This window comes from Aulostomus chinensis, chromosome 22, assembly GCF_037954235.1.
Source record: "Aulostomus chinensis isolate RoL2024-O1b breed Wild chromosome 22, RoL_Achi_v1.0, whole genome shotgun sequence".
NCBI lineage: Eukaryota > Metazoa > Chordata > Actinopteri > Syngnathiformes > Aulostomidae > Aulostomus > Aulostomus chinensis.
The window spans coordinates 20,539,539-20,562,263 of NC_141341.1; the positions used below are offsets into that span (position 1 = coordinate 20,539,539).

The 22,725-nt window shown below is 50.7% G+C and overlaps 2 protein-coding genes across 3 annotated transcripts; both read left to right on the forward strand.

The window, feature by feature from the left end:
- Window positions 1-1,526: 1,526 nt before the first annotated feature.
- On the forward strand, window positions 1,527-11,820 carry LOC147241116 (SH3 domain-binding protein 5-like). The gene is made up of 9 exons (XM_086194264.1): window positions 1,527-1,893; window positions 2,148-2,210; window positions 4,502-4,630; window positions 8,281-8,445; window positions 8,550-8,680; window positions 8,940-8,982; window positions 9,279-9,495; window positions 9,616-9,951; window positions 10,809-11,820. Exons 1-9 carry the CDS (start codon window positions 1,810-1,812, stop codon window positions 10,997-10,999), a joined length of 1,359 nt encoding a protein of 452 aa, XP_086050390.1. The 5' UTR covers window positions 1,527-1,809; the 3' UTR covers window positions 11,000-11,820.
- A 2,090-nt stretch (window positions 11,821-13,910) lies between these two features.
- On the forward strand, window positions 13,911-22,660 carry LOC147241117 (digestive cysteine proteinase 1). 2 transcript variants are annotated; one of them, XM_086194261.1, is made up of 11 exons: window positions 13,911-14,044; window positions 14,722-14,781; window positions 14,871-14,963; window positions 16,835-17,007; window positions 17,088-17,346; window positions 17,423-17,618; window positions 18,166-18,359; window positions 18,731-18,822; window positions 20,970-21,131; window positions 21,349-21,538; window positions 21,616-22,660. In XM_086194261.1, the coding sequence occupies exons 1-11, from the start codon at window positions 13,996-13,998 to the stop codon at window positions 21,801-21,803; spliced, it is 1,656 nt and encodes a 551-aa protein (XP_086050387.1). In that variant the 5' UTR covers window positions 13,911-13,995; the 3' UTR covers window positions 21,804-22,660. The 2 variants fall into 2 exon arrangements, with proteins under 2 accessions (XP_086050387.1, XP_086050386.1); XM_086194260.1 differs by having other exon boundaries at window positions 13,924-14,009.
- Window positions 22,661-22,725: the final 65 nt, after the last annotated feature.

A 22,725-nucleotide genomic window follows, 5' to 3' on the forward strand; every position in this document is an offset into this window, starting at 1 on the left:
TTCTTGTACTACTTTTTGTTCTTGTACTACTCTGTTCTTGTACTACTGTTTGTTCTTGTACTACTCTGGTATTTGTTCTTGTACTACTCTGTTCTTGTACTATTCTTTGTTCTTGTACCTCTCTTTGTTCTTGTACTACTCTGGTCTTTGTTCTTGTACTACCCTGTTCTTGTTCTACCCTGTTCTTGTACTACTCTGTTCTTGTACTACTCTGTTCTTGTACTACTGTTTGTTCTTGTACTACTCTGGTATTTGTTCTTGTACTACTCTGTTCTTGTACTATTCTTTGTTCTTGTACCACTCTTTGTTCTTGTACTACTCTGGTCTTTGTTCTTGTACTACCCTGTTCTTGTTCTACCCTGTTCTTGTACTACTCTGTATGTGTACTTGGTGTCTGTGCTGCTACTGGAGCCTTAATTTCCTGAGGGCTCTGACCAGAGGATCAATAAAGTCTCTAAAATAATGTTACATAACCTCCATAACTCTGCTTCAATGACGTCATTTACGGTTAATTCAATAATAAGCCCAGTTCATTTGGAAAGTGTTTATTTATTTATGACCCCGGTGTCCTGCTCCTCCTCCATGTCCTCGCCTCTGCTCAGAACCGTGGATACCCGGCCTGCTCCCCGGAGCCCGGGCCACCAGGGGGCGGCTGAGGCCAAAGCTTCACTCGGCGACTGGGCTGAGAATAACCACCATCAACAGGACCGGAAATACAGGCGAGATAGTTAAGACAATAAAAGCGAGTTGCGATAGAAATCACTGTTCATACGCTTGAGAAAACCACGTGAGTAAACTCTGCAATGTCAAAAATAACAACAACAACAACAACAATAATAATAAAGAGGATTTCTGATACGTTTTTGTGACTTTCCTGACTCCTGGGAAACTGCCATTACACACATCCTCTGAAACGTGTTACACATCAAATAAATATCATCAACAATCATCAACTAACACAAGAGGCCATGTCAGAATTGGACTGACGTGAGTGAGGAGCCACTTTAAACAACACGAGCAGGTTACAGTGAGTCAGCCCAGAGTGACAGGCCTGTTCTCATGTGCCGGTGCTTGTGGAGAACATCTCGAATCATCTTTGGCATCGTTATCACGTCTTTAAAAAATGTCCAGGTTATTTGAGGACTTTTCCGGGTGTTTCAGTGGTTTCGTACTATCTCATCAAATATAAAGATAATAAAGATTTTATCATCTTGTATCAATAAGATACAGCAACCCTGTGTTCCCGCTGACAGGAGGGTTTCCAGAGTCACAGCAGCGGGAAAAGAGCAGCAACCGATGACAGTAATTATTAAGTAAACGTGCAGTGTGTAGGAATATTAACAGGACGGAACCTAGAAATGGGAGCGATGAGGGAACGAGACTCCAACAGTTGAACAGAATCAGCCAAGAGAGTAAAACTGCAAAATCTTCTGTTTCATGTTTCCTGCTTTAAACGAGGCTTTTATTTTGAAAGGCCAAACCAGAGGCGCTCTTATTATTCAGCCAAGACGATCTGACGCTTCTTCCCCCACTTGGATCCCTGAGGTTGGGATTTGTGTTGAATCTCCCGGCGGCCAGTGGCGCTCCTCCTCCTCCTCCAGACAGACGGACGGACGGACGGCGGACTCCAGAGCTCCAGCCCCGCGGAGCAGCGCTCACACGCCTGAAGCATGCGATGTGCGTGCATGAGGTGAAGGTTCAAGAGGGTGGATCAGTGCCGGACACCCCTGCCGCTGCCCTGCGCCCCGGGGTCGCGCTCTCCCCGCTCGTAAGACACTCCTGTCCCGGACGCGGCCACGGACCCTGAAGATGGATCCTTTACAAAACGGGAATAACAGTGATGAAGACTTGCAGTGCGCCGAGGAAGAGGAGGAGGTGGACCCAAGAATCCAGGTGAGGTGACTAGGACCGGATCCAGATGTGGCCACGAGTGACCGTGGAGTACAAGCAGCGAGCAGCTGGATCCTGTTGTTGCAGACCTGAACAGCAAATGTGAATAGTTTGAACAGTTGGGGGGGGGGGGGGGGTGTTGTCCCTTTAACATTTTCCTGCTCAGTAACAGTCTGGCCTTTAAACCCCCCCCCCCCACACACACACACACACACACACACACACACACTCACTCACGCCATGTTTTCTGTCAACAGGGCGAACTGGAGAAGTTGAACCAGTCGACTGATGACATCAACCGCTGGGAGAGCGAACTGGAGGTAAGGGTGCCGCCGCCGCCTTTCCTTCACCCGCCGCGCCGGCCACCCCGAGACCCCCCCCCCCCCCCACAGACACACACACACACACATTTCACTCCCAAAGCAAACAAACAGAGAGAGAAAGTTCCTTGCTGATGTTTCATGTGGTTTCCATGTGTTACGAAACTCAGATGGAAACCTCCCTAAATGCGGGAGCTGCTTCTGAAGGGGGGGCCGCAGACACAGGCCCGGTACCAGAACTGGTTCCCTCAGTCCCTGAGGTCACGTGATAAAACGTGCTCCCTCTGTGTGATGTGGCCAAGACATCTTAGTATCTGTTGATGGCCATGAGTTGTTGACACCAAGGGAAGGAGCAGCAGTTCTGGGCCTCTGCACCTCCACAACTCCTCTGACGTTCTACTTGATGTTCTACTGTTCCCCACCGTCTGGGGAACGCTGGATCTCCTCGTCTCCCTGCGTCTCCCTCGGCCTCCCACAGTCTGCAGTCCGAGTGCCCTGAGGAAAGAGGCTGAAATGCAGCCAGAAGGAAGGTTTTTATCTCAGCTCTGCTGCCCGGCCTCCAGGAGGGTCCCTGCTCACCCACAGAGAACATTCCAGACTTGGCGAGAGGACCTACAGTGGGTTTTAGGAGGAGGGACGGCGCCCTGCTGGAGGAGCACGAGAGGAGACAAAGAGACAGGAGAGACTCAGACACAAAGAGGGCGTTGGCCTTCATGATGATAAAAAGTAAAAAGTTGTTCACGCTGCAGGTTGTGTTCCTGTGACAGGGCAGGAACAGGAAGCCAGTAAACACGATGTCATAGGAAGTTGGCTTCCTGTCCTTCTCTTCCGCCTTTCACTCCCTCCCAGGATGCAGGTGCTGAACCCAGTTCTGCGTCTTATGAACCCTCAACGGAGCGCAAGCGTGCACACACGTTTCAACAACACATCTTCCCTCCCAGTGTGGGTGGGAGGAGTGCGGGGGCTCTGACGCACGTGCTGGTGTTTGGGGTGAACGAGTCGGGGCTGACTTGAGTTAGAGGAGCTGGAGGTCATGTGATCAGCGCCGGCGTGTGTTTGTCACAGACGACATGAAAAAAGTCTGATTTGATTTGCAGCCTCAGCTGAACTGGTGTGATGATGGAAGTGATTTCGTGCTTCGAAGGGTTTGAGCATTGGCAGACATGCATGCAGCTCTGGGGGCTCGGGGGCGGGGCTTAGATTAGTGCATTTACATTTGGTAAAAACCAGTGGAGGCTGATGGGAAACTAACATGTAGCTGGCGTTGGCCGCGCCGCCTAAAATGAAACCAACATTCGTCTGTTTGAAATATCTTTGTGGATCAGTTGTCATGTTAGCCAGCAAACAGAGCAGATAACGGACGCTTGAACGAATTTGTTTGTTTTACAGTTGCAGTATTTGTTGAAAACCGTTTACATAGAGAGCGACATTTACTTTGATCAATGGATGCGTCTACGGACTGATGTATGAATATTTACTGATTTGATTTAGGGGCAGCACGGTGGAGCAGTGGTCCTCACCGTGGCTCCCCAGCAAGAAGGTTGTGTCTCCATGTTCTCCCTGTTCCTGCTGGGTTCTCTCTGGTACTCCAGCTTCCTCCACAGTCCAAAGACATCAAGAGGGACCAGGTTAATCCAGACTCTAAATTGACCGTAGGTGTGGCTGGGAGAGCCAATGGTTGTCTGTCTCTATGTGTTGGCCCTGCCATGGACTGGTGACCTGTCCAGGGGGAAGGCTGCTGGGATAGGCTCCACCCCCCCCACCCTAACAGGAGAAGAGGGGGAACATGGATGGATGGATGGAGGGATGGATGATGGATGGATGGATGGAGAAATGCATGATGGATGGATGGATGATGGATGGATGGAGAAATGGATGGATGGAGAAATGGATGGACGGATTTGATTTAGTTCTGGTGTTCATGGTTGTGTGTGCTGACAAACGAGAGCGAGATGGCCAGTATTTCCAGTCCCACTTTGACAGGTGTGCCGGTGGTGATTGGTGAAGTCAGCATCACCATGACTTCCTTCCTGTCTTGTGAATGTCGCCGTTAGCTTGAAGCTAAGTGTACGTGGCTGGCTCCCCCTGCACTCTGGTGTCTCAGAGCAGTGAGGCGGAGACATGAGAACTCCTGTACTCCTCCTTGTGAGTACTTGACAGGGAAAACAACACTTTGTGAGTGAAGTATCACTGTGGTCCCAAAACCCCAAAGCAGCGGAGGATAAGGACGATTCCACCACAGCAGCAGTTTTGACTTCCTGTAACGGTCGTGTGTGTGCTCATGTGTGCAGGACTGCCGTCAGCGGTTTCGTGCGGTGCTGGTGGAAGCCTCGGTGAAGCTGGACGAGCAGGCGAAACGTGTGGGACGAGCTGTGGACGACTCCAAACCGTACTGGGAAGCCCGTAAAGTGGCGAGACAGGTACGCACGCACGCACACTCCCAGAGGAGGTTGGCGGAGGGCAGGATTACTGCGGATTAGCAATCAGACGCTTAAAGGGCTCGGTTTATATCTACTTAAAAGGAGCAGAGTCACGTGATGCCTATTTTTAAATCCCTCACACCTCAATGTGCCTGCTGCTCTCACACACTCGCGAATTCTTCCAAATCGGTTGCACACGGTTGCTCCAGGTAGCTCCAGCTTGCCTGGCTGAGCTCTCCCCCCTCACGGTGGCCCACCCGCCGCGCTCTCACGGCCGCAGGCTTCGGTCTAACAGGAGACCTCCAGCGCCCCCCGGCCCAGCCAATGAGGAAGGAGCGCATGAGCCATTCATCAGCAGGCTGACGTTTGTGTGTCAGAGCTGAGCTGTCAAACTGAAATAGAGAGAGAGAGTGTGTGTGTGTGTGTGTGTGTGTGTGTGTGTGTGTGTGACTGTGTTGCAATATGACAAAGTACCTGCATCTGCTTGTGACAGCAACACGTGACAGGATTACTGGGAGGTTTTGAATTTTGATGGGACCTGCATTCACGGGAGCCCTTCCTGTGTGTGTGTGTGTGTGTGTGTGTGTGTGTGCGTATGTGTGTGTGTGCGCGTGCGTGCGTGTGTGTGTGCGTGCACGTGTGTGTGTGAGATGGGGGTTTTAACTAGCTCAAAGCTGATGAAAGCCTCGGGTTAAACTGGCATATTGTCTGATCATGATTTATGGATGAATATTTAATATTTAAAACATGACCCACTTTTAAAAGGGATACAAATACTCACCCTCACTGACCCTGCTCACTCACACACTCACACACACACACACTCACACACACACACACACACACACACACACACACACATATTCAGCACCCCCACCCGTAAGCCAGCCTCAGCCCCCCCCCCCCCCCCCCGTCCTCCCCCCCTACATTCCACCCTACTGGGGGGCCGTGTGCTGGAATCTGCCTGTACTGTCCTATCTTTTGTCCTCTACACACCCTTCTCTTCTGCACCACTGGCCGTCTGTCTGATTGTCTGTCTTCCTGGACCTGTCTGTGTGTGTGTGTGTGTGTGTGTGTGTGTGTGTGTGTGTGTGTGTGTGTGTGTGTGAGTGTGTGTGTGTGTGTGTGTGTGTGTGTGTGTGTGTGCATGTATTTGCCACCTTCCTCTCCCTCCATCTCTCACCTCCTGATACTGTCAAGGGTGAATTACCGGAGACAAAAGTGTCATACAGGATTAATTAAAATTGAGGGAGGTGCATGGACTCACGCACACACACACGCACACACACACACACACGCACACACATCACACACGTATCCAGGTGGTATTTCATCTCAGACCCTGCATTGTTTGCCCTTTAAACTGTTGTGTCTTTAAGACATCAAGTTCATCAGTTCATTAATTTGCTGATGCCGTTTGCACTGCTGGCTCTTGTGTCATTAAGAGAACGTGTCCTCCATCTTGGGTGGGTGAGAGCTACGAGTTGCTAACCCTGCGTGAGAGAAGACGCCTGCTGCTCATGAAGGACAAACACTTTTTCGTGACAGTTTATCTCGAAACCGCTGAGTGATAGTGGTAGTTTCGTCTGTGCTGCTCGCTCCTACGCGCTCCACATCAAATATCCATCATCCTGCTCCTGCCCCCCCCCCCCCCCCCCCCCACTCTGAGCCTGGGAAGTGGGTCAGGATAAAGGGACAAACAGGAGGGATTCATCTTTGTCAGTTTGTCAAGCTAACAGACGACTGATATCTTCTCCTTCCTGGAGGGCCCTGATAGCGTATCTAACCATGACACAACACAGGAGCCGCCATTTTTATACACATCGTGTGTGAGGATCTTGCTTTCGTCGCCATTGGAGCTGTTATCATAAACACGGCTGACCGTGGCAGGACGTCATGTTCCGTAGGTTCAAGCACGAGGGAGGGTCTTGAGAAAAATTGAGTGCTTAAGGGGCCACATTCGTCCTTGTCCTCAGCACTGTTCTGGTTTTCGTTGCCCGTCAAGTCTCAGGGCCTTTGGCCCCTGTGTGGTCTGGTCTGGAACTTCAGTCTTGGCAGTTTGACCTGCGCCACAGTGAGCAGGAGCTTCGCTGAGTTGTGTGTGTTTGTGTGACACCAAAACTAAGCAGTTCCGATGTAAACAGATGTGAACAAATCCAACAGCGGTTTGAACTTGAGTTCAGCTTTGGTTTCCGACTCTCACCGCCCTGAAGGGCTTTCACACCTGTAGCTTGTCTGACTCGTCTGAATCAACTTGTCACCAACACCTTCGGCTGGTCGGCCCGCTGTTTTGGTCTGCGTCAGAGTTTTATTACGTCTTTCACGTGCACACAAACAAACCACCCAGGGCGACCTCCTCAGCGGCAGAGAATCGGTTCAGATCTCACCAGACTGAGTGATCAGAGACTCAAGGTAAAGGCAGGATCGACTCGTGGGATCGGACACCATCCGTGGTTCGATGGAGCCGACACTAGAACTAAAGCAGAAACACGACCACAACTGCTGCTCTGCTGGTCGGCCGTAGCACAATCACCATGGTAACCGATTAATGTCGTCATGTGTTAACGTCGCATTCGGGTGCCACCCGTGGGTCAGTAACTACATCTGGAGATGACGGTGAGTTCAACCTCAGAGCAGTCAATCACCAACTGAATCTGAGCTAAAACTGCGCCGGTCCGAGAGTTCCGGTGGTGGTTTCATGGCGAAGAATGAAGTGGATCCTTGAAAAGAATCGTGTGAAGGATAGAAAAATAAACTTTAACCATTACCGTGGTAACCTGAAACCAATGGAGACGGACGATGGCTGGACAGGTCGATGTGTTTGGGCCAATCGCTACTAACAGCTGATTTACCAGAAATGTTTGTGCCACTTCATGTGTCACTTTGACCCGATTTAAGAAAATACGACAAGAAACATGCATCAACCCAGAAAAAAGGCTCAACAGGATTGCTGTTGTGTTTGATACATCCCATAATCAGGTTGTCCTTGTCAATGCTAGCTGACTGGTCCTGGGCCAGCATGCTGCCCTTCAAGTAATGGCTGCTTGAGTGGAGGCAGTGGGCCCCAACATGTCCAGCATGACCAGAACCTTTCTTCTCCTGGCCGAGACCGTGGGCTGGAGGGACCCGCTGACAATGTGTCAGATTTCCTCAGTGACAAAGTTCTGTTTGTCTAATGGACCAAGGCGCGCACGCGTCTGTGTGTGTGTGTGTGTGTGTATGTGTGTGTGTGTGTGTGTGTGTGTGTGTGTGTGTGTGTGTGTCCATGCCTCAGTGATTGTCATAAGGAATCAATCATAGTTCCTCCAGAGAAAATTTAGGTCATGAAGTACACACACACACAGACGCACACACACACAGACACACACACACAGACGCACACACACACACACAGACACACACACACAGACACACACACACACGCAGATAGTCTCTTAAAGGAACACTCCAACTTTTGGAAAATCTGCTTGTCGTCTATCCGTCCCAGAGCTTGACAGGAGGACAGAGACCTGTCTGTGTGTGAGGGCCTGAGACCCACACAGACCAGCTGATGGATGGATGCTAGCAGATAGACAGTTTGACATCTGCTGGGAATCAACTGTCTCTCTCTCTGTCTGTGCCCCCCCCCCCCCTCTCTGGGTGACCATCAGGCCCAGGTTGAGGCCCAGAAAGCCACCCAGGAGTTTCAGCGAGCAGTTGAGATTCTGCGGGCCGCTAAAGAGACGATTGCACTGGCTGAGGAGAGGCTGCTGGAGGAGGACAGCCGTCAGTTCGACTCCGCCTGGCAGGAGATGCTCAACCATGCCACCCAGAGGGTTCGTGCTGCAGGGTTCTGTTCTGTTCTACTGCCAGACATGTGGTTGAGACCCATCAGCAATAAACCTTGAGAGTCCAGAATGGAATGTCTTTGTCCTATCAGGTGATGGAGGCCGAGCAGACGAGAATGAGGAGTGAAGCTGAACACCGGAAAACTGCAGCCAATTACAACTCCTGTATCAACCACATGAGGCAGCTGGAGAAGAAGCTCAAGCGCTCCATCAACAAGTCCAGGTTTGTTGGTGTTGTGAGGGGTTTGAATTGACGCTCGCGAGCTGCACCCTGCCGGAGCGATGAGTCACAGATAGAAAGAGGGGCGATGCTTATGCAACCTGATGCATTCCAGATGTGTTGGTGTTGCGGCGTTGGGGTGTTCTGCCTCTGTAAGAGCTGAGGAATGTGGCTGCTCACAGAGGGAGGAGTGTTTTCCTTCCAGGATTTTCTCCAGTGGGGATCCTCCCTCTCACTCTGTTCTCCTTTTCTCCCCCTGCAGGCCGTATTTTGAACTGAAGGCCAAGTATTATCTACAGCTGGAGGTACGTGTAGCAGCACACGGCTAGGATCCGTTTGACGTCGTGGAGCGCCACCTCAGGCTGAACTCATTCACTGCTGATTCATGAACTCACTGCTGTGCCTGTTTGGCCACCTGCTCCCTGAAATCCAGAGGCTCAGAATCTCATGAAATCCAGTTTTTGTGACTTGAATGTTCTCAGTAACACACAAAGATGAGGCGAATGAAACGCCAGCTTACGTGTCATCTGTGCGTCGCTCACTGACCGCTACCTGAACTACCTCTCACGAGTTTTACTAAGAAATCGTTTTTTTCCCGTAGCAACTGAAGCATCATGTGGACGAGCGTCAGACGAAATTGGTGGTGGCGAAGGCTGAGTACCGTGCAGCCTTACGCAACCTGGAGAGCATCTCCGAGGAGATTCATGCCCAGCGACGCTCCATCGCCATGGGAACCAGAGAGCAGGGTGTGGGCGCGGAGGGTGACGGAGGCAACGAGGACATTGACAACTTCAAGATGGAGTCCGATGGTCTTTCCAGTGAGTGGAAGCGGCGCCCGGGCGTGAGCCACCGTCCTCCTCATCCCTTCACGCCGTGTTTTTTCCTCATTTGTTGATGCGCATGTTTAATGTTCAAATCTGTGCATGCGTGTGTTTCAGTGGTGTCAGTGTCAATGGACGAGGAGGCCAGTCTCAGTAGCAGCTCAGAGGACGATATCTACTCTCACTCCACCACCTCCCCCACCTCCTCCTCCCTCTCCCATCCCTCCACCTCTGCCTCCACCACCCTGGACATGCCCTCCTCCTTCTACACCTCCCACTCCTACCTCCGGTCCTCTCCCTCCTGCTCCTCCTCCTCCTGCCTCAGTGCTGAGGAGTTAGTGAGTCCCTGTAGCCCTCATGACCCAGACTCAGTGTGTGGTTCTGTGCATCCTCTCCTGGGCCCTCGCAGCCAGTGCAGCGGAGCCTCCTCTCCAGACTGCGATCAGGAGAGAGGTGTGTGCCCCCCCCATGACTGCGCTCCTGTGTGCCGACCTCTGATCTGAAGTTTCATCCTTGATGTTGAAGTACACCCTTGTTTTTGTAGTCGAGCTTTAAAGAGATAGTTGAGTTTTTCTGAGTGAGATCAGAAGATCCATGTCATTGTCACAGCTCACTAATCAACACAGTTTGTCTCCGAACTGAAAACCGACATCAGAACATTTGTGGTTTTGAGGGGAGACACAAGTTTTAAAATTTTTAAGGCACACAACAGCGTAACTCAGGAATGAGTCCTGAAGCTCGGAGAGCCGTCCTCAGGTTTGGGTGCCTGAAAACAGCTTTGTCGTTAAACAGATGCCCATCAACTCTCTTTGACTTTGGAAGCTTTTTATGTGTCTTAAAATCAGGACTGCAGAGGTTGTCGTGGGTGTTAATCACACCGACTGATTAAACAAAACCCCTCATACTGCAAGTAACTACTTCTACCTACTAGTCATTCAAACTGTAAGTCGACAGCTCACTAATTTGCAGCCAGTCTAGAAACAGAAGTATTAAAAAGATGCATTCTGAGGGAAGGTATGTGAGCTTTAGAAAGGTGCTGGCAGGACTGCTTTGGCTAACCACGCCCACTTGGGGGCAAACCACTCCAACACATACGACTGATATGGTCAGTGAAGGGTTTTTCTCACTCTGACGCTACATCACGATGCTCTCTCTGTAAATGCTAACGTAACCGATCGTTCCTCATCACATTCGATGGTTTTCTCCCCTGCAAGCACAACTGCTGCAGAAACCTCATGTTCACACTTCTGCAAATGAGCCGTGAGGAGTGGGAGGAGTGTGACGTGGGTCTCTGTGCTCGTGTCCTCCAGGTGACAGAGCAGAGGGAGCAGAGGCCTCGCTGGAAGCCGGTCTGAACAAGCTCGCTTTGACCGCCGCACAGAAAGAAGAAGGAGGAGGAGAAGCAGCAGATCCGGGGGATGAACCAGAGCCTGGTTACACGACCCCTGACCTCTCCTCTCCCGGCTCGGCCGCCACTATTCTGCTCCTCAACAGTATCTAGTCTGTGGTACCTCAGGCCTCACATGGACTCGACGGCTGAAAGTGTGAAGCGGGGAACGATGAGGGAACGAGCAGCAAACCTCCAGCCGCCATGACACAAGTCGCCGTGTTCATCTGATGTGTCGCGTCAAAGGTGCTATACGTATTGTACAGACATCAGTGTGTCGTTGTCCAGGCCGTTGTGAACCCATGTTGATGTCTTGTAAACAAACAAGAGCAGGATGGTTGGAGGTTGAAGTGGAACTTCCAGGAACCCTCCCTGTTTCATGGGGGACGTTACTCGCTTTATCTACTCAGAGAAGATGGCTGTCTTCTTCTTCTTCTTCTTCTGTGCCATACAGAGGACCTCCAGTCCTCCCAGCGCTGATGTAGCTCGTTTCTAGCTTCATGGTGACGTGTCTGAGCTAACCGGTTACCCTTTGTTTATGTTGGAGTGCAGCAGCCGACGCCACTAGGAAACATTTGTATTAATGGGAACCAGGGGCTGCTTGTGGCTCCGATTATCCACAGGAGCTCAGATCAAACGGGACTAAACAAGCTCTCTGATGGGGCGTCACCCGTGTCCGGCTCTGAGGTTTGACCCCGAGGAGCACATGTCCAGAAGGAAGTGCACCCACACAAGTGGTCCTCCATTGTGATATGAAAATGACTGAATGAATAAATGTGTGTGTGTGTGTGTGTGCGTGTGTTTAGAGAAACGCTCCAATACCACCCCGTAGAACAGATAATCTATATTTATACTCCTGTATTCTTGTATATGAACAATGTTTTGTGGTTGTCAATGTTAACACTAATTAAGCAATAAACACGAGCATCATGTCAGCAGTTTCATTTCATTGTTGGGAAAGATGAACATCCCTCCTTCCCTCCCTCCCTCCATCCCTCCTTCCATCCCTCCCTCCTTTCTTGACTTCAGCACTGCTGGGCTCTACACTGAAGACTAAATGCAGCCTCCCTTCTGTCAGGGCCTTCTGCTCCACAGCGCCTTCAGGTGAAACCCTGGTCAGATTTGGAACTGCAGCAAACTGTGGAGGTCGACCTGTGACCTGCAGAGCTGGAACAACAGGAGAGAGGCCGACTGTCCACAGGAATCCGTTGACTTCATGAGTGTGTGTGTGTGTGTGTGTGTGTGTGTGGGGGGGGGGGGCGTGTAGCAGGAATGATCCTGGATCGTCCGGACCAGGGACCAGCACACCTTCACAGTTCCAGATGTTTCTGTCGGTTTTCCATTCAAAGTCATTCTCTGACTCCCACAGAACCTAGCAGACGTTCCTGCTGACTCTCTCTTGCTTCCTAACTAACTGACTAACTAACTGACTAACTAACTGACTAACTAACTGATGATGAGGACTCCAGCTGGGAGCTCCACCGTCCTGCTGCCTGCTCTGCTGTAACGATGTCACCTCCAGACTTTAGTCGCTGCCCTGAGATTCACACCTGGCACCTCAACACCTACAGCAGAGAAGATTCAGGTTAGGCGCCATGGCTTTGCTTGCCATATTGAGCAATAACATGACCGAGTCCTGTGAGCAATTGGCGCCACCTAGTGGTGGGTTGAGGTTTGTCCTGGGCCCTCAGGTTTGGGAGTGGGACTGCAGCTCAGGTTGGTTTTCAGGGCAGAGGGTCAGCGAAAGGTCACGTCTGCTCATGGATACGTGAGATCTCAACCTGCAGGTTTGGTTACAGATGAGGAGGTTACAGCCAGGGAGGAGGAGAGGAGAAGAAGAGGAGAGGAGAGGAAGAGAGGAAGAAGAGGAGGAGAAGAAGAGAGGAAGAAGAGGTGAGGAGGAGGAGGGAGAGAGGAAGAGTAGAGGAGGAGAAGAAGATAAGAAAAGAGGAAGAAGAGGAGGAGGAGGGAGAGAAGAATAGAGGAGAAGAAGAAGAGAAGAAGAGGAGAGGAGAGGAAGAAGAGGAGAGGAGGAGAAGGAGAGAGGAAGAAGAGGAGAGGAGGAGGAGGGAGAGAGGAAGAGTAGAGGAGGAGAGGAAGAGAAGAAAAGAGGAAGAAGAGGAGAGGAGGAGGAGAGAGAGAAGAATAGAGGAGGAGAAGAAGAGGAGAGGAGAGGAAGAAGAGGAGAGGAGGAGAAGGAGAGAGGAAGAAGAGGAGAGGAGGAGGAGGAGACGAGGAAGGATGTCCAGCAGTAGCAGTTCTGGACCCGCGTCACTGAGGGGGCCAGTGTGGGGCCAAGGGCTTTGCTGAAGGGCCACATTCGATCTAAAATCATCGCTCATTGACGTGCATCACTGACACATCATCCATTATTGTATAATTTTTTAATTCCAAGTGGGGGGGCCACAGGGGGGGTCCAATTTCAATGTTCAACTGGCCCTGCTGCCCCCCCAGATGTCAAGGTGTCCTAAATGCTCTCAAAAGTATTGAGTCTTCCTGCTGTTGTTGATTTCCATGAAAACCCAACACCAGGACGTCGTGGGCGTGGCTCCTGCCTCTCGTCAAGACTTCCTCACAGGTTCACGCCGTCATCAAACTGAAGTCACGAGGTACTGAAAGCTTTTAAACATCAGGGCACGAGCTGTACGTATTTGGGTTCAAATGGAGGTAAAAGTTTAAAAAAGCTGTCAGAAAAAGTCTGTCGTTTCGTGTCGTGTCATGTCGTGACAAAACCAAGGTGTTGGTGTGGCCTGGATTCACTCGGTCATCAGTGCCAGCGTTTTCTTCCTCTCAACCCATCAAACCGTCAACTATCACCTCGGAAGGAACGAATCCGTGACGTGGTTGTAGGAGTAGGAGGTAGCGGTAGGTCGTAGCTGGAGGACGTAGGTTGGTACTTGGCAATTCGGACGCAGCCCAGCTGTTGTGAGGTCATATGACCCAGATCACATGATACCAGTGCCACTGAGCCCCCCCCCCCCCCTGCCTGATTGGAGGATGTCCGCGCTGGCGTCTGTGATTGGAGGAGGGGTGTCACATGTGTGGCGCTGCGTGTTTATGTGGGAGCGCAGACATGAGTTTTTATTAATTGAGCAGCGACAGCAGACAGAATGCTGTGGTCCTGGTACGTTGCTGCCGTTCTTTTGTGGACAGGCATCGGTAAGGGACTCCTATCACCACAGGCGCACCGCTAGCTTGGCGTTACGAGAGCAGCTAACGTGTAGTGGTCCGTGCCAGATGTTCCCGGAGTTCCTGTTGTTGTGCGGCTGTGGTTTTCAGTCCTAAGTGGCCTCAGCCTGACTGCAGCAGCGACGCTGTTCTTCATATTTAAGGAGATTTCGTCTGCTCCTCCATCACACCTGCTGACGTGTGCTAGCGTGTCCAGCAGCGCGCCGAACTCCATCCGGATACCTGCTAATTCAAAGTTGAATTCCTGTTGTCAAGAAGAAGTCAAATCTTAAAATGCGAACTAGAGAGCTGATAGGAACAGAGTCCACTCTTCAATTCGGCGTGTATGTAATGTACCTTCCGACCCTCCATGGGCCCACCAGAGGACATCAATCCTGCTCTATTGCCCCTGCAGATTGTCCCTCCCTGAAGGCCACGGAGAGAACTGGGGAGCTTTCAACTCCCCTGTTAACCTTCTTATTTGGCTGATCTGAAGTTAATGGCACTTTCAAGAGCTTTTGTTCCTTCAAACAAGGAAGGACCAGTTGGTCTCTCTGGCACCTGGCTACATCTGTGCGCTCCTGCAGGATAAACCTGATTATTTATTCCTGTCTCACTGTTTGTCCTAAGCAGATAAGCTCAGTTACACAAGTTTGTTTGATTTTCAGACTCGGAGGGAAAAGCCGTCCCCACACCTCCAGATTTTGGACAGACCTACCATGTCAAAGGTGAGTTGATAACAGGATGAAGACATTTTTAAGTTTGTTTTTTTTTTCTTTTCCTGAGAGCTTTACATCTTAATACCTGGTGATTGCAGGTGTGATTTCGCTGCCCTACGCTGAGATTACGGAGCCGTTTGAGGCCTGGTTGGACCTGCAGGCCAAGTCCAGTCGGATAGACTACTACAATGGTGAGGCGCCTCTTGACCCCGCAAGGCTGGCTGAGTGTCTCCTGCCTGGCTGGATGTGAAACTGAAAACCTGATGTTTCACCCGAAAAGAGCTGAGTGGAACGGAACCTCACATGACTCGCGTTACACAATCATGTGACTTTGGACACTGAGTGGTTCTTGTGTCCGCGGTGCCTGACAGAAGAGGCCCTATTTCTCTGTTCCTCCTTGTTGATTCACCCCACATTTACTCTAGAGCAGGGGCAGGGAACCATGTGCCAGGGTGTGTGTGCAGGTTGTCCTTCCAGCCAAACACTTAAACAGGTGATTCCACTGATTAACACTCCACTGTGGCTGAAGGTGTGTTAATCAGTGGAATCACCTGTTAAAGTGTTTGAGTGTTCCCCCCAGGGGAAATACTCCACAACGCCAGGCAGACCAGAGCTGCCCAGATCGGGGCCAGATACTGGTTCAGTGTGGTCCTCCACATGTAAGAGACAACGATAACAATTGCAGAGCATCTGCCGTCATCCGTCACAGAATCCTCTGCCTGTAAATCTCTGAATAATTGACCTGAAATGTAACTGAAGTAGATGTTTGCAATGTCAGGGCACCAGACCGCGACCACATTTTGAGACGACAAAACCACTTGCGAGTGCATGACGTGCTCATTAGGCGACCAGGGGCGTGGCCAGGGGCTGACATAGGAGCAAGTGACTATAGGGTCATGTCAGTAATCTCCACGCCTCCATAAATACACTTGCTAAGCTAAACACAGTGAACATGGAGCTTTCCTCCCTCCACTGCACAGCATAGACCAGAAAGACTAAATGAAACTATCATGGACGAGTCTCAGTTGTGTCTGTTATGCTAACGTAGCGTTAGCTTGCTCAGGGGAGGATGACTCTGCATTTTCTGTCTTTAACTAAAATCAAACATTTTGCTGCAGGACATTGGTTGTGGAGCTCCTTGACAGGCTGGAGAACTTCACGTGTTGGGTTCAGGTTCTGTAGTAATAATAATAATCAACATCTGCTGGCCTGTTAAGTGACACGCTTACATTTTTAACGTTAGCATTAGCTAGTATCGTTAGCGCCGGGGGAGGTTGCCTTTTTCTGTCACTATCCACGTGTATGTTGGTGATTTCTGCTCTGTCAGTTGTGAGTCCTAGAAATGTTGTGCTACTTCACGGCTGGTGAAGCTGCCTCACCGCCTTCAGTTGCATTTCACGGGAAAATTCCTTTTTAGCCAGCAGATGAGACTCAAACACTGTGAATCTCATCTACTTTGCAGCTTGAATCAAGGTTCTACCCTCCTAAAAATTCTCAATTAGGGGCCACAGTGCTGTTGCTAAGTTAGTCTGGAGCCTCCAGTGTATCAAAGAAAATATGTAAAAGCTTGAAGGACATCTGAATTTGGAAATTAACATAAATCTTAATTAGCATTTAGAATTTTTGCCTCCACTTTTTGTTTGGGCTCCTAAAAATTTGGTTTTCAGCCTCTGGGAAGGCCGTTTGTGCAGCTGTGGCATGGATTCATTGACACAAACGTCCCCAACAAACTCCATCATACAGGAGACGCTGCAGACACTAAATAGGGTACATTGAAAAAGGAACCCACTTATTATCAGGCAGACGTTTCACACTAAAATATTACTTCCTGTGATTTTTATCACAAGTGGCTGCACATCACGGCAAAACTCACCAGTGAAAATATTAAAACCAATATTCCATAACCCAAAACTGAAATCCTGTGCTGAAAGAACTCGTCCAACCATAAAAGCAGCTCCCAGAGAGCAATGGTGCGTACCACAACCTCTCATGTCTCCACCTTACTGGTGACCTGTATTGATGCCGTGAGGTTGGAATAACTGCATCATCTGACCATCAACAGGCCAAGTGTCGACGTACCAGCTGGGGGCGGCGCTACAGTGGGGCGTTGCTTATAAAATCACCCCCGAGACCACAGAAGAAGAGCTGAACGTGATGAAGTGCTTCCAGGTCAACGGGACAAAGGATGAAGCCGTTGCTCCGCAGGCGTCTCTGCCGGATGTTCAGGGCTTCCAGGTCAGTACGGGGGCATGCTAGCTCTCAGCTAGCATCCTTGCTTACCACGATCAACACACACCACTGACTTCCTTCTGTAGTTCCTGAGAATGGAGGACTACGGCGGCTCCCTGTGTGAGGTCTGGCAGAATGTGACCGTGGTGGGCTACAAGAAGAACACGTACACCCTGTGGGTCACCCGTTCAGAGAAGGGTGCTGATGGCAAGGACCCAGCCACGCCGCTTCACTATGAAATGATGGGGTACAACACGCTGCTGGGGTCCCACTATGATAAATACTTGGTGGACTACAAGGAGTTCAGCGCGTCGGTGGACCCCAGCGTGTTCTCACTCCCCGAGGGTTTGTACCGCTTGCAGCTCCTCGTGTCCTGATGGTCTTGAAAAGGAGATAAAATAGCAGGAATGTGTTTCCGCAGGGGTGAGCTGTGGAGCTTTTCCAGGTCCAGGACTGGAGCACCACATGCTGGCCAACCCGATGAAGGATCTGATCCATACGTCCTCCTCCGGTCACTCGCAGTGCATGTTCAACCATTTCAAGGAGAAGTTTCAGCGTCGGTACAGGGACGCCAGGGAGCAGGAGGAGAGAGAGCACGCATTCGTTCATAATCTCAGGTGAGATGTGGCTGGTCGTTTCCTGGTGCCAGTTTCTGTGTCACCGTTGGGCGATCAAGCCAGCGGCGGCCCGGAGCCCGGCGTAGATGCTGCACCGACGCTTCTGCTGTTGTGGTCGCCAAGACTTGACACATGTCCCGCTTGCTAAAACACTGCGCTGGCGACCAGTGGAGGGAAGGGCGGGACAAACACTGTCGTCACATCCTGCCTGTTTGCTGAGAGGCGGGGAGTCCAGTGTGGCGTTCAGGCTCCATCAGATCCAACCTTGCAGAAATAATCTCTGACCAACAGAAGTTTGTTCGGCGTGAGAATCTGCACGTTCATACTTGTTGACACAGTACTTTGAAGAGGGATTGGTAGAAGTACAAAGCTAATATTGGCTATGTTGGAACAACGGCACACGCAACTACAAGCTCACCTGAACTGTGGTCTCCGGGTGATGGTTGCCGTCTGGTTAAGCTCCTCGTTAGCGACATTTGATTGAAGCGCCTTAGACGGCGAGCTCTTGGTCAGTGCTAACTGGCTGCTGTCCTGGTCTGACTGACAGGTATGTCCACTCCAAGAACCGAGCGGGGCTTCCGTTCTCTCTGGCTCTGAACTCGCTGTCAGATCGCACCCCGGCGGAGCTGATCACCATGAGGGGAAGCCGACGAGGGAAGACGCCCAACAGAGGGCTCGCCTTCCCGTCTAGCATTTACCAAGGAGTGGAAGTACCAGAGTCACTGGACTGGAGGCTTTACGGTTCGTATAGGCACCGTAGTGTAGTAGAAGTACATCAGCCTGTCACGGGTGTATGCTTTCTCATACGCGCTGATATTTACTATTTTATTCTGGTCGTTATTGTAATGGTCACATGACAATCTTAAATATTTCCTGATAAAGCAAGTTATTTATTTACATACCTTCACGTAGTGGTATCGGTACAAACTGAGCGCACAATAAATGTAGAAAGGTCTTTTTATCAGTTCAGCACAAAAATTCACCATCGGTTAAATAAATCTGTGATTTTATTTATTTTTTTCCTGCTATAAAATCGATACCGGGCCCAAAGGCCCGTGTGGGTCGGGCCCTGGTTTGCAGCTGGTGATCTGATGTTCAGCTCGACTCCTCAGGCGCCGTGACCCCGGTGAAGGACCAAGCCATCTGTGGCTCCTGCTGGAGCTTTGCCACCACTGGAGCAGTAGAGGGCGCTCTCTTCCTAAAGGTGAGGAGAGGAACAGGCAGCTGAGGAGCTGGCAGGTCTCCGCCTGTAGGAGTCAGACCGGCGGCTCTGTCTGTGGGGCCTGGGGTTCATCTGTTTGTAGACATCTTACACAGAATTTAATCGGTGACTAGGTTTGACTTGCAGAAGCTTTAAGGTTGAAATATTCAGCGTGAAGAAAATGAGATGCAGCTAAGAGGAAAAACTGGTCAAATATTTCATGGAAGTGAAGCAGGAAGATCTCGACGTGAGGGTGGCGTGGAGCGGGAGATGGACAGTTTAGCGTCCGCAGGGAGGCGGGAGCGTTTGGTTGAGCTGAGAGAAGTCTGCTGCTTGGCGCAGGGTTCTGTTGCGTCGCTCTTGCGGGGAGTTCCTGGTGTTCATCCCAGAGTTGCAGCTTCGCTGAGTTGCTCTCAAGGAGGAGGAGCTACTCGTGATTCTGAGTCTGAAGGCAGTTTTACCCTGAGAGCCTCCTGTGATGCTGCTCTGCTTGTTTGCACAGAACCAAGCTGGCCCAGTGCCTTGTTGCACCTGGTTGTCATTCATACTTTTTCCAAATATTCACTTCCAGAATCAGAAGTGTGACATGTAACACAACGGCGTGACGCCGCCGGGCGCCCCGTTGCAGCCTCCGCTGCTGGCGGAGCAGCAGCTCGTCCGCCGTTTCAGTCCCTCTTTCTAGGTTACACGCAGAACGGTGTGGCAGAATCGGCCAGTGTTTCTCAATCAGTGGGCCGGGGCCCCTGGGTGGGCGTGAACTCTCTTGAATGCTTTCAAGTTGAAGCTCACTTTTTGCAGTTTTCTCGCTTTGCTGAAGTAGAATGATGATCTAAAGCATGATGGGCTCAAACTGAACATTCCATAACAGTGGTGGAATCACTTGTTAAAATCCTGCCTCTAGCAACGTCAATTTGAGATGCTCAATTTGGCGAGCGAATGCCAACGCCAGGCTGTGGTGCGGCGCTCTCGGAACCTGATGACCTCATTTCATTCTATTTGTTTTATTCAAGAGTTGATTTTATTTATCGACTGGCCAAGTTTGAATAGGTGGGTCCTGTCGGAGAAAAGGTTGAGAACCCCCGGGGTCAGCGGCGTAAATGAGGCCCGGGTCTGTGCTCAGTCAGTAGGGGGCGGGTCCACAAGACCGCTCATTGTGCAACTTTGACTCACGTTTGACAGACAGATGGTTGAGCGAATAAATAATAGTGAGTGAGTGTCAGCGCCGAGCCACCTCTCCAAAGGGAGCAAAGGATCAAAGGCATTCCTCTGCTCCTGTTGCCCAGCAACTGATCCAAACATCATAGGATGTGATGGCGCCCCGTTGAAGTTTTTAGACCCTCACACACACACACTTTTCTCTTTCCCTGTTTGTTATTTATCTCAGACTAGGAGGTTGTTTTGCTGTTTGTCTGTCAGCAGGATTACCATTAAACTATTTGGGTGCAGATGAGGTAGAGCGCCCCCTGGTGGCAACGGTAAATTAGACTTTTATGTTCTCCTAGCAGTGTAAGATCTGTGTCTAATTGGGTCAGAAACCCCTTCAGACCTTGATGTTGTCGTTGGGTTACTGTGGTGACTTGGCCTATTTTTTAAATGTCGTCAAGGAGCCTGAAAGTTTTTGTAGCCGGCCTCCGCTGGGCCAGATCTCTTCCAGACTTTGATCAGGATCCTGGTCTGAAGGCTGAAAGGATTCTAATTATTTTCAGCTGATCGTGTCTTGAGCTCCTCCTCTCATCTGTGAGTGTCACAAACTGTGACGATTTCCAAAGACGACTCGCTAAAACATCTTCATCTCGTTTGCTCAAAGTGAAGAAAAGCAGTGAAACGCCAGCGCTCAGCTGTTTGGTTTGGATTGAGCCTCAGCAGCAGGAAGTGACCTTAGGGACGTGGGTCTGTGTCAGACCCCCTTCCCAGGGACCAGTTCTTTCCGTGTCGACCCAGCAACCTGTTGCGCTGGCCTCTTGTCTGATGTTCCCGCTCTGCTCATTAGCCTTCATTTCTCCTCAGCTCACCACGATGATTGTATTCAGAGTTTGTCAGACGTCAACCCTGCTGGGGGCTGTGAGGTCCCAACGCCGGTGACTCACACAGAGCAGGGGAGTCAGCTGATGTGTGTAAAGTGTGGTCATGTTGCTCCTGCTCTCTTCCAGACCGGCTCCCTGCAGGTTCTGTCCCAGCAGGTGTTGGTGGATTGTTCCTGGGGTTTTGGCAACAATGGCTGCGACGGCGGGGAGGAGTGGCGAGCCTATGAGTGGATCATGAAACACGGAGGCATCGCCACGACAGAAACTTATGGAGCTTATCAGGGAATGGTGAGATGTTGTGCGTCTGCAGGTTGAAGTCCACACACGTTACTTTATTTACCTTAAACTAAGGTAAGGAGCTTGGTGGGCTTCCCCGCCATCGAGGACGTGAGGTGTTTGGGTCGTCCGTCCTTCCGTCCGTCTGTATTTTTTTGACTGAGAAGATTTTGTTGGCCAGAGCTCAAGGCCACGTCACCTGACGTGAACCTTGTCCCCCTCTGAACAGAATGGATTCTGCCACGTGAACTCCTCCCAGCTCACCGCTCGCATCCAGAGCTACACCAACGTCACGTCCGGCGACGCAGAGGCCCTGAAGCTGGCGTTGTATAAGAACGGGCCTGTGGCCGTCAGCATTGACGCCTCGCACCGATCCTTTGTCTTCTACAGCCATGGCGTCTACTATGAACCTGCTTGTGGTGGGTCTCTCTCTCTCACACACACACGCTTGGTTCTCTCTCCCTGGGCCCCCCTCTAACAGTAGCTTGTCTTCCAGGGAACACCACCGATACCCTGGACCACGCTGTTCTGGCAGTGGGATACGGAACCCTGAATGGGGAGCCGTACTGGTTGATTAAGAACTCGTGGTCCACTTACTGGGGCAACGACGGCTACATCCTCATGTCTATGAAGGATAACAACTGTGGCGTCGCCACCGATGCTACGTATGTTACGCTGGCGTAGATGTTCACCAGTCACATGGATGTTGATATTGTTCAGTTCTCTTTAAATGCGCAACGTGTGATTTCTGCCACTAGGGGTCTCTCACTCAGCAACAAAGATCTTGTCATTAAACCTTTTTTCTCATGAGGCTTCGTCCATCGTCGTGACTCAGGCAGCTGTAGTGCAGCAGCATATTCTTCATGATGCAAAGCATGAATCATCACTGACTCTTAGAGCTTCAACTTCATCGTCTCCTGGGTCTCAGGTCTCCTCTGGTGTCACCAGAAACAAGCGGAACCGTCCGTCAACTCGCTTTAAGAACACGGCTCAGGCCGGATGTCGGACATCCGGAAGAACTTCCAAAGTTACAGAGATGAACGAAGCTGTGAGTCGCTGCTGAGCCGTGACATCACTAGAAGTTTCTGCGGCTGATAGTTGTTGATTAGTGCGGCCGGTGTTCTAGTAAACATGGATTTGGATGACGCCTCGATTATTGGCAGGACACCTCAACTTCAAAACCCCAAAAACTGGTATTCAGGGCTGCCCAGTAGTCTGGTGACATCATGAATGATCACACAAAGTAAATGTTGTACACGTGCAGAGAGAAATGCGTATTTAATGAGACGTTCTGACAGCAAACTTGATGTACTGGAAGGACGTGAGTGCTGCTTAAACCAAGGTGGGAACCATGTTCGCTCTTTCCTGATCGCATCAGGACATGAAACGAGAAGGTCGAGGCGAATTTCAACTTCCAATACCAAACGCCACAAAATGATTGCCCAGACGTGGTAATCACTGTTCATTTGGCCGCGCTAAGCTGAGCTCTCTGCCTGTGGGGTCGTTAATTGATGGAACAATTAATGATTTACCATGAGAAGATAAGTTTGGAGTGACACCAGAAGAAATCACGCTCACAGAGGTACTCTTTTCTCCCCTGATATTG